Source organism: Lissotriton vulgaris, unplaced genomic scaffold (assembly GCF_964263255.1).
Source record: "Lissotriton vulgaris unplaced genomic scaffold, aLisVul1.2 SCAFFOLD_797, whole genome shotgun sequence".
In the NCBI taxonomy this organism is placed as follows: Eukaryota; Metazoa; Chordata; class Amphibia; order Caudata; family Salamandridae; genus Lissotriton; species Lissotriton vulgaris.
Genome location: NW_028255715.1, coordinates 668,113 through 678,839, shown reverse-complemented (window position 1 = coordinate 678,839; position 10,727 = coordinate 668,113). Strand labels below are relative to the sequence as shown.

At 42.3% G+C, this 10,727-nt stretch overlaps 1 protein-coding gene across 1 annotated transcript in view; it reads right to left on the bottom strand.

The window, feature by feature from the left end:
- Window positions 1–1,267: 1,267 nt before the first annotated feature.
- Window positions 1,268–10,727, bottom strand: part of PPIL1 (peptidylprolyl isomerase like 1) — a 55,331-nt gene continuing 45,871 nt past the window's right edge. The window contains exons 2-4 of the mRNA XM_086952028.1: window positions 9,797–9,951; window positions 8,970–9,038; window positions 1,268–4,702 (exon numbers count right to left, since the gene is read on the bottom strand). Of these exons, the coding sequence (XP_086808154.1) occupies window positions 4,482–4,702; window positions 8,970–9,038; window positions 9,797–9,951 (445 nt within the window). The 3' untranslated portion in view covers window positions 1,268–4,481. The remainder of the gene's footprint in view (window positions 4,703–8,969; window positions 9,039–9,796; window positions 9,952–10,727) is intronic.

Sequence of the window (10,727 nt, the reverse complement as noted above, 5' to 3'; positions counted from 1 at the left end):
GGTGTGGCTTTCTACAAAAATGTCAGCACCTGCACTTAATATTTTACAAATTAAGCACTGTTGCAGCTGGCCAAGCTGAAACTGAAGGCAGAGGAAAGAAGGGCTGAGGCACAGAAAGCCTTGGCAGAGAAAAAGGCAGAGGCTGAAAGGGCCTTGAAGGAAAGGAAACTGGCACTGAAGGGTAAATAGGTTAAGGCGGTGTGAGCCTTGACACAGAAAAAGGCTAAAAGGGCCTTTGGCGTTTATGTTCAGCTCCTTTTGACTCATTTCATGAGCCAGAAAAATGCTCTCCTCCTCCAAACAGCTCTCGGAGTCCAGCAGCAATGATGGCAGCGACATTGCAGTGTCAAATTGAGGCAGAATGGTCCACATCCCCAAAGTCCGGGTACATAGTTACTTAGTGGGGAATATTACAGATATGTGGTTTGAAGCATATGGAATAACCCTGCAGATGCAGGAAGTACATGCCAGTGGTTGGGAGGGATACCCTGCTGACCCTAGAGGTAGCGGACCAGATGACCTATGCCCCCAGGAAGGCAGCCCTTATTACAAAGTTAGTCCCATGCCAAAGAAGCACCACTTGAAGTTCAGTGACAGTCATAAATTGTCTAACCAGTCTTGGGTGGATTTTGTAGACTTCTCTGGTAAGGCACTGAATAGTAGGTTGAAGGACAGTAACGTGAGTGATGTTGATGGTATGACGTTGTTCTTAGACAGCACATGCTCAGTAATTGATTTACAGAGCTGCCCCAACACCCAATACATATCAAGCTCACTGTACTCAGGAAGCTTGCACGTGAGGCAGGCCTCTGGATTACTTCCAGACTGTCAGAAGTATAGGCAAAAGGAGAAACTTTAGATCAAGAATAGATCCACTTTGCCTTTAAAAAAAATAAAAATAAATATTACAAAACACATTGGTAGGTGGTTTCTTCATGCAGGTATGCAAGCTCTGGAACAGTCTCCTTAAGGGAATCGGGATCATTTGCATTCACTTCGAATTTAGAAAAGAAATATAGATCTGGCAGTTCGAAAAATAAATACTCTAATGACTTCTCAGAGTACAAGTCATAATGGCTTATATACAGTGGAGCTAAACTATGCCTCACAATCCCTTTGCATGTTACCTCATGTATTTAAGATGCTGCTAGATGCTACTAGGCCAAATCTGGAGCACCTTCTCCTTGCCTCAAGTATGACACCAGAACACACCACTCGTCGATAACTCTTCAACCAACACGGTTGAAAGAATAGGCTCACACTAAAATGTGGTTTACTTAAAAAATAAGTTTATTCGACACATAAAATTGCAAAATGTCAAGTTTTGTATGAGAAATAAAAAAACAATCAATGTATTCAACACAGCCTCAGCTCTTGTGCAAGTGACTTTCTCGCAAAGGTAGTTCAGGAGAACAGAGGGGAAAAAACGTGTTTAACATTTGATAAATCTCACAAAGAATACTTTTACTTTTGTGAAATGCAACAAACTGTTCAAAACGTATCGTATATGCAGCTGTAAAGAGAAGTTATCTTGATAGATGGGTGTTACTGATTTGGCCATAGCATCTTTCTGCTCAGTTGCAATGCGAATATCAGCCATTAAGGGTGTTACATGTTCTTGGATTCACTTTTGAGCTATTAGAGCCTCAAGTCAAGTAATCGAAACCAGTCATTCTTTCTAGTTCTGGTTTTCTGGGCAGGGCGATTTTCATTCTGTTCACATAACACCAGTCTAGCGGTTGGCGTATGAGCGGAGGACATTAACATCTAGAAACCGCAGTTCCACTTCCTTAGTCGGGACACATATAAACCCCGTCTTCATTCATTTCAAAGACGATTCTACTAATCTGCATTAGCGGGATTATATAGGAACGATCCGTTTCTTAGCTTTGTTTTAATTTTACAATTCACAAAATATACAAGTAGAAAAAGCCTGTTTTGTTGCCTTGAGTAGAACCTTCAGACAAGATTTTAGTGATGTCCAAAGTCACATGACCTTGATTTCTTAGCATACTTGAAAGTGTGAATGTTAGGTAGTGAGAAGCGTACACTGCAAAATACTACAATTTACTCTAACACACCAGTGCACTATTAGCACCAACAATTACCCCTAAATCACCATGGGCAAAGCTCCAGATATGTGAGATTTTAGAGTCAGAAAATGCTGATTCTCAAGTGTGACGCCCCATGACTGTTGGGCTGGCAAGACTAACCTAAGAGGAACGCTATGCTCCAAACCTGAAGGCTGGCTGAGGTGTCTGCAAGAAAAACCTCAAGGTGGTCTCAAGCTTGCAGCTTCTTGGTATGAAGGTCTGTAAAGTGAAAGGCGTTTGGACTGTATCGTTTCTTTTAATCTTGCCCTTAATCCCTGTCCAATCATTTGTGGTGGGGGGGCGGAGTCAGTGGAAGAGAGAAGGTGTTAGCAGAAGAGAAACGTAGACCTCATGCTCCCCAAACTGGTTTCCTAAAATGTCATCAATGTACAGGAACAATCATTATATACAGCTGGTTTCGTTTGTGTTTATTATTAATTCAGTATCTCACACTTTATTTTAATAGCTGACGGAAAAACAGCTTTATATTTTACTATTGATAGAGTAATACCAATTGTGAATGGTGACTTTGTGACAGTCGAAGAATCTCAATTTTTTTGCCAATAGGCCGTCTGCCTTGACCCCGATAGACCTTTAACTGAAAGAATCGTTTGACTAAGAAAGCATGGAGCTAGCTCGGATGGTCATCATGTTCGAGGACTAATTCAGCAGTGTTACATGGGTTACATTTTTGTCACAATAGTATCTAGGCCATTAAGCACTAAACGGTTTTACTTCATTACAGAAAACGGCAAGATGCATACATGTACCCTTGCTGCAGTGCCCAACGATTCTCCGTCATGGAACAGATTGCCTTACAAAAACACGCCAGCCACGATCATGTGTTTGTCTTCAGCTGCTATATAGTTGAGTGTTGGGGCTCCCCACACCTTTGGTAAAGGCAGACAGCAAGCAATGAAAAATAATACTTCACTGGTATATAACAGATAGTACAGGCAGGCACAAAGCTGATGCACCTTCATGCGCTTGCAGAAGCAAGGTAAAAGCCACTCGTAGACCAAGGCGGCTCACAGGCACTCATTGCCATAGGACGCAAGCAGAAACACTACACAGGCATGCAGCTGAGGAGTCCCTTTCCACAGCTGCAGAAGCAAGCATGAAACCAACACTGGAGGCATGTGCAGGAATACATTTGAGGCCTGCTCGCCAGCACACACATCCCTACTATCCCAGCAACTATCTTGCATGCGAATGGTACTTAAAGAAGGCCCCCTACAAATACACAGTGGATACATTTAATGTAGGAACCTTAGAACACCTGTGCTGCAGCAGCCATAGGTCAGAGATTACTAAAACACTGAGAGGAAACAAAACAAGCACTCCCTTAGGTGCCAGCTGGACTGAGCGGTTGAGGGGGCCTACGAGGCTCTCAGCAAGTAGGAGAGGCGAACCTATTCACATCAAGGTACCCCACAAAAGGTACACATTATCGTGACTCTAGACCGTGCTATATTCAACTGAGTGGGAGTTAAAGAAAAGAGTGCTGCGAGAGCACCTTGAATAACGAACACGACCTGCAGAGGAGAGGGCTCATTCAATTTCAAAGCATCTACTATATAAAAAAAAAAATAGGTTTCACGTCAACGTAGAACATCCCCCCCCCTCCCCCCCCCCCCCTCCCTTCACTGAAATGTTCTGTTCTAGCAAATAACACACCTTTCCCATTTTTAAAGCACTGAAACCACAAGGTTGTTAAAGCCACCAGGGGAATAGAGTGTTATGACAGGACAAGAGCCAGGATGAATGTGTGAAGAGCTTTACGCAAACAGTAATCGTGGAGGGAGAAGCTTTCAAACCTTTTATTTAAAGTTTAGAGGAGCATCGTTTGGATCTTGTACCATTTTATATTGTAAGAATGTATTTCTCAGACACTTAGAACAACCTAGGTATTTAGAAACCGGATTTAAACGAAGTAGCACCATCGGTACAGCAGAAGGGAGAACATGGTCGGTGGTACAAAGTAAAAGATTCAAATTATCAGCATTTCGCAAGGGTTAACTTCATAAGGTCTTGATTTGAAGCAACAGAAAAAGAATTTCCTAGTGAGATTTTCTGACCCATTCTTAAAAAGGAAAAGCAAAACTAGAAGTCCCATCATGGTTGATGTTGATACCAATGCGGCAGGCCGAGCTGCATATTACATGATAATAAGCAAGTTTGAAATCCTGAATATTACGAACAGAATCCAGTCTGCTATGAGTAGAAGGCAAATTAGAGTTGACATTGAGCGTTGCCGACCTGTTAAAGAAGCATGGGATCCAGTGTCGACACATTCCAGTCATATCCTTCCTCTCCCCAACCCCTCCCACCTGCACCACAAATCAGTGCTTGCTGAGAAGGGGTCCTGATTTCTTCCTCTTCTGAATGTTAACCTGCTGGGGCAGCCTTGAGGATTTTGACGTCATCTGCAGGGCGATCCTGGGAGTTGGTCTCCACCATTCCGATCCGGTTCACCACACCCATGCCCTGGCAGACACGGCCAAATATGGTGTGCTTGCCATCCAGCCACTGGGTGGGCGCCAGGCTGAGGAAGAACTGACTGCCATTGGTGTCGGGTCCAGCATTGGCCATGGCAAGAATTCCTGCACCTGGAAAGACAGGCTAATGTTAAGCAAAGGTTTAACATGAACAGACCACACAAGCTGCAGATTGATGGACCATACGCCTCACTGCTTGGTGGTGAATGCACCAAAGATAGATTCTCAGATATCTACAATGTAGGCGCTTCAGAACTATGAATCTTCCGCATGTCATCTAATAAACCATAAGCGTATTAACACCACCAAAAAAAAAAAAATCGCTATAACACTAAGTCTGATCACCATATCATGGCTGTGCAATCTACATAACCAAGAATAAAACAGCCTTGCTAAATGGTGCAATGGAAGGTACAGACACAGTGCTTAATTGGTAAAAATGATAATAATAATATTAACAATAATAATATTATTAAGTGCCAGGGCCCTCGTCGGGCCCCTGCAGCTTGAACCACCCAATGCCCCTGCTAGGGCTGCCAATGACAGTACCAATACAACTACTATGCTTCATATTCCTTTAAATGTGACAATTTTGACTATTCCAGGTCCCCAAAGCTATAATAATGGCTTGGGTGGCAGGGAAAAGTCTTTTAATGTTTATTGATTTAATAAAGCAATGCTGTTTTGCTCTTCAAACAGCGCCACCATGTGGCAGACTGTCATAAGTGCGGGGTGTTGACAATCAAGTGCTGGTGTTGAGCGCCGAAAACCACCCGCTCAAATTAATCACTGGCATATCGTTGTAAAGATGCCTTTGTGGATTACTGCGTCCAGTTTATTACCCACACAAAGAGGGGTCTGCAGCAGGACAGTCCCACATGGTGAACACTATGCTAATGCTGAAAAAAATGTAAAGCTAGACAGGCTTAAATGTTAAGAGATTATCACTGCTTCGAGTAAATCGCTTCAAATACATATAAAAAACGATGTACAAATGGCGCACTGGGCCATTTTCCCCCTCTACAGTACTACTTATAGGCCATTCTAGCATACTGGTTTTAACCTTGCGGTTCCCAAACTTCTACCGACTTCCCCATACTGTGAGCTTCTGGGTTTCTATTTGTTGCAGTCGGCCACTTCCGCAGAATATGCAGTTCAACGTCTAAATTTTCCTTTCATCCACTGTCCATAATGAACAGATGTCTGCTCAGCTCTTTATACACGGTTACAGGTATTAAACAAATGACCAAGATTAAGTAAGATTTAAGGCAGAGGCCATGAAATAATAATGCAAGTGTTACACTCAAAAATTACAAAAAGCTAGTAACATGAAAGGATGCAATTCTATGGGTGATGCACTCGGGAGGGGCAAGGATTCTACAAGGCAACAAAGCAGGATGCATTTTTAGAGTTGGCAAACACAGACATTACCATGAAGGTTCTAGGACTAGCTTGTGGAGTTAACAAGACAGGTGACAGGAAAGCAGTACATACCACAATCTTACATTTCATAATTCAAGAGTAGCATCTGAAGCCTACAGAAGAGAGGCATAGCACAAAACAAATTTAGGTAAACTCAGAAGAAACACTAAGTTGGTATTGAAAGGCATCACATGATACAAAGCAAATAGTTTAAAGCTAACAATGGCATGGGATGGTCATAGAACGGGGACACATGATACAATGCCAGGGGTGGCAAAGCCGAACAGGAGATGGGCAGAGAACAGCTGCGCAAGATGCGCACCTAAAGGGAGTACCCTCAAGAAACACAAACGAGGTTTTCATTAGAGTGGCTCATAATTTCAAATTGAAGGTGGCACCCTCATGAGTAACAGAATTGAGGTGGCGTCCTAGGACAGCTGCCCCCGAGAAGAGATGAGTCTAATGGCTAGAGGTGCTAAACTTGGAACACAGAAAATCGTTTCAAATCCCAGTCTTGTGTCAAAGTGCAGTGATTGTTGGCATGCCACAATTAAGCCTGGGCAGTGAACTCCCCTCGCGGAGTTTTCTGCACTCCGCGTAGCTTAGTTTTTTCTTCCCTCGCGCTCGTCAACATCAAGTTGGCGAGGGCAAGGGAGGATAATCCACCTCCCGGTGAGATTTCTCAATGCGGGCGGAATTCTCAATGGGAGTGGCCGCATATGCTCACAACCGCTCGCGTTTGAGAAACCGTCTGTTTGCGTTGAGAAAGCTGCTGCTTGAGTAGAAAATCTACTCGAGCGGCAGAAAGGAAGCAGCACTCGCTTGCGCTGTTTGTGATAATTTCACAGCCTGGACAAACACTCGATGCTAAAAATGACTGCAAACAGCATTTTTCTAACACACTCAAAAGCTTGCAGAGCTCTGCGTAGCGCGGCAGAGTGGGGTTTTCTTGCACTTCGCGAACTCCGTCCAGGTTTAGCCACAATATCTTTGTGCCTAAAAAGAAATTAATACAAATGTGAAACGCTTTTTAAATGACCTATAGTCAGGTTCACACCATAAAAAAATCTCAGGGGGAGCTGAATGATGTTATGAGCAGTCTAGTGAATCAGTTTCTATAGTTCCTTGTGGTTATAACAGGGCTAATAATTACCTCGGGATTAGGAAAGTAATTTGCAATTAAACATGCGGTAAATTAATTTTGGGTCGTTGTTTACTAAATGACATTTTAAATCCAATGTTAATTTCGTTATAGCCTGCAGATGGCAGTGCCGCCTCGTTTACGAATATGTTATTTTCCCCTCCCGCGAAAGTACAAACTGCCTTTCCTTAAGTCTTACAACAAACAGCAGATTTTTGCATAAAAAGGTAATATTTGGATTATTTAAGGCTGTGCTACGTTAGATGCAAATAGTTAGTGCTAAAGAAAGGGTAACATGCCTGGGATGAGTGGAGAGATAGTGTAGGTCCAGTTAGGAGAGCCTGCACTACATGGACAGAGGGCAATGATGGACAGAGTCTGCAGTGAATGAACGGACAGGCTTGGGACAGATAGAGAGCCCGAGCTGGTGTTGGAGTACGTAAAGGATCAACATATGCGAGAAACGGAAGGCAGGCGTCAGACTTTGCAGAAACATGACGAAGAAATGACAGTGCACGGTGGCAAACTAGTAAATTAAGGGACAGAGTGACTGGAAGCAGCGAGGATGATAAATACAAGCGGGAGGTGGGGGGGAGGAGGTCTAGACAACCAGAGCTTGGGATGAAAGCAGGTATGCCAATGTTTCCATCTCGTTTGGATCCAGGTAGCGCCTCCAATTCTCGAAAGTGGAAAGCAGCAGCGCTACATCTGCTCTTGGCAGCAGCGTTTGTAACCTTTCACAAACTAAAGGCACCACAGCACCCAGTGTTCTAAACAACCTAGAACGAACGCCAGTTTTAGTCTCCAGAAAAGCCATACAGCGTATATCCCTTTTATAAGATGCAGAGGAAAGATCATCCCCAGAAATGGTCCGTCTACCATTGATGAAGGTATTTCACCCCTCCCCTACCTTTGACCCACTATCTTTCCTGTTGATATGTGGGGCATATGTTTTGAAGCACTCTTCAGGTAGGTTCATTCAGACTATTAAAACTTGTCTATTTCTTAAAGAACTCTAAATTTTACATATTAAAAACCTCAATGTAACAAGACGAAATGAGCTGCAGTGCGAAGGTAGGGGGTTAAAGGAAAAAAATAAAAAAAGGCAGACGAAACTGCATAGAATAAAATAAAAAAAGGGAAATGGGGGAAGAAGAAAGAGTTAAGGTAAAACCTGCTCCAATGAATCCTTATACAAACCTCAGTAACAACAAGCACTGATGACAGATTGACTTTCAACGAAGACATTTTGTGGGCATAAAATTGGCCACAATATAAATTCTAACACCCTTCCAGTCATTTTAGTTTTTCCAATGTAAATTGTCACTTCCTTTCCAACTTAAATAACTAAAATCAATCAACTAGCAGCTGCTATCTTACTCCCTCCACACGTTTTAAGAAGAGAGCCACGTCACTTTGCATGGATACAGAGGCATGAGTGCACCATGTAAAGTCGCATGCACCTCTTTTCCACTTGATATTTATCAGAGGAACAGAAAGATCAGGCACTGCCACGTCTTAAAAGTGACAGGGGTTACTTTGAAGAAAGAGACTTTTGGGCAGCTCTGCAATGTTCTATTGGAGGCCTTTGAACGACCAAATAAACTGCTGAATGATCGAGTTTCTCATACGTAAATCATGAGGTATGTTTTCGTGACAACAAAAAACATATAAAGGAATGATTTCCAGGTAGCAAGATGATGCATTCCACTGGGAGCAGAGGCACTATATACCCTTTGACAGATTTCATTCCTCTAGTAATTTCTTTTTTCAAGGTCACAAAATCAACATAGTACTTATTAAAGTTTCACTTGCCTGTAAATTTCAGATCGGGATGAAGCTCGTCCTCAAACTGCTTTCCAAATATCGAAGCACCGCCGCGACCTGGCACAGGAGAGAAACAAATTCCTTGAGGGCACTGGAAAAGCTTTTGCAGTTGCTTCCCTGCCAACTACTCACAAATCGTGCAGACAGTTGTGAACAAAAATCGCTCCAAGAGACTAATCTTTACTGCTGCTATATACCTGCAAATCTATTTTCCATCCCATGATATAAGCCTTTTTAGAGCGTTCTTTAATGTGCATAGAACTTTACCTATTTTTGTGAAAAGTAATGACATTCCATTGCAGGATTGACCAAGCAGGTTCAGATGGCCCCTTCCATGACAGAGATCAGAATAATCACCTTCTACTAACAGAGTTCTAGGCTGATTTCTTGCATGTTAATGCATCTACCGGAAATATCCTGATCGTTCACTCTGGAACTGGCCCACCTCGACACACATAGACAACACTGTTCTAGTTATTTCTTCACAACAAATTTGGCAATCAAAATGGTAGGTAGACATTATTGCATTTCTTGTTGGTTTGGCCTTCATTCTGTTCAGCAAAAGTAAATAATTTATGAAAGTATTATCATTAGAACAGCAGCCTGGTCTGGACAGTTTTGTTCCGTAGTGAATCAGAGTACAGCACCACCAAACAAGCCTTTAGAGTTATGAGGTACAAAGCCAACCACCTTTTATTACAAAAAAGCCAACCTCATGGAATTGTGAAGTTTCAAACCTACCACTGATGGAAAAGTAAGTAAACGGTCGTCTTGGACAGTAGCCAAGACAAATTTCGTAGCATTTTCTGCCTTACCGGTTCCAGTGGGGTCTCCTCCTTGAATCATAAAATCTTTGATAATTCGATGAAATTTGGTGCCATTGTAATAACCTCGTCGGGCCAACTCAGCAAAGTTTTTGCACGTTCTGGGGGCATGGCTCCAGTAAAGCTCCAGGACAATTGTGCCCATGCTGGCAGGAGATTAAAATAATGAATGAGTATTATTGAGAAGCAATGACGTGCAAGTAAAATAATAAATATTATTTTCCATGCTGTATGCAAAGCATTTAAATGCTCAGTAAGTACATTTAACATTTCGTTTTCTCAAACACAATTACTAATCTTTATTGAAGTGTAATCAATGACAAGATAGGTTTGATCTACTTTAGTGGGTAGTAGTGAAAAGAAAGGCACCGGCGTGTGCCGTACAAAACAGGTATGTCACTTTAAATAAGAAACTTCAAATAGATCGCTTTTTGTCCTTTGAAAACTTTATAACTGCAATGGTTGTGTTTTTTTTAAACGCACGGATGTCAGCTGAATTAGTACAAACAAAGACAATCAAGCATGATACATGAAGCATTATATAAGCACAACTACAGCAGAAAACAGTGGGGACCTCATTACTGTGTGAATTGGTACAATGAGTTTTTATAAGCAGCGAGACACAGATCAGTTCGGGTGAAAGCGAAAAGCTGTTGGGGCGATTGGTGTTCACTGTCAAGATCCAACCATGATTTCAGACTTGTTACTCAACCGCTGAATGCTTTACAATCGAGAAGGGTGGAGGGGGGATAAAAAAAAAATAAGTAAATGGAACGAGAGGCCATTGGGAAAATAGCACAACTCCTCTTGAATCCCTATAGAATCCGTATGTCTCCGATTTAGCTCCCATCCCACCTCATCTCTGCATTTTAAGGTTGATAAAAACAAGTACCACAAACGAGTAATATTAATATCAATTTTC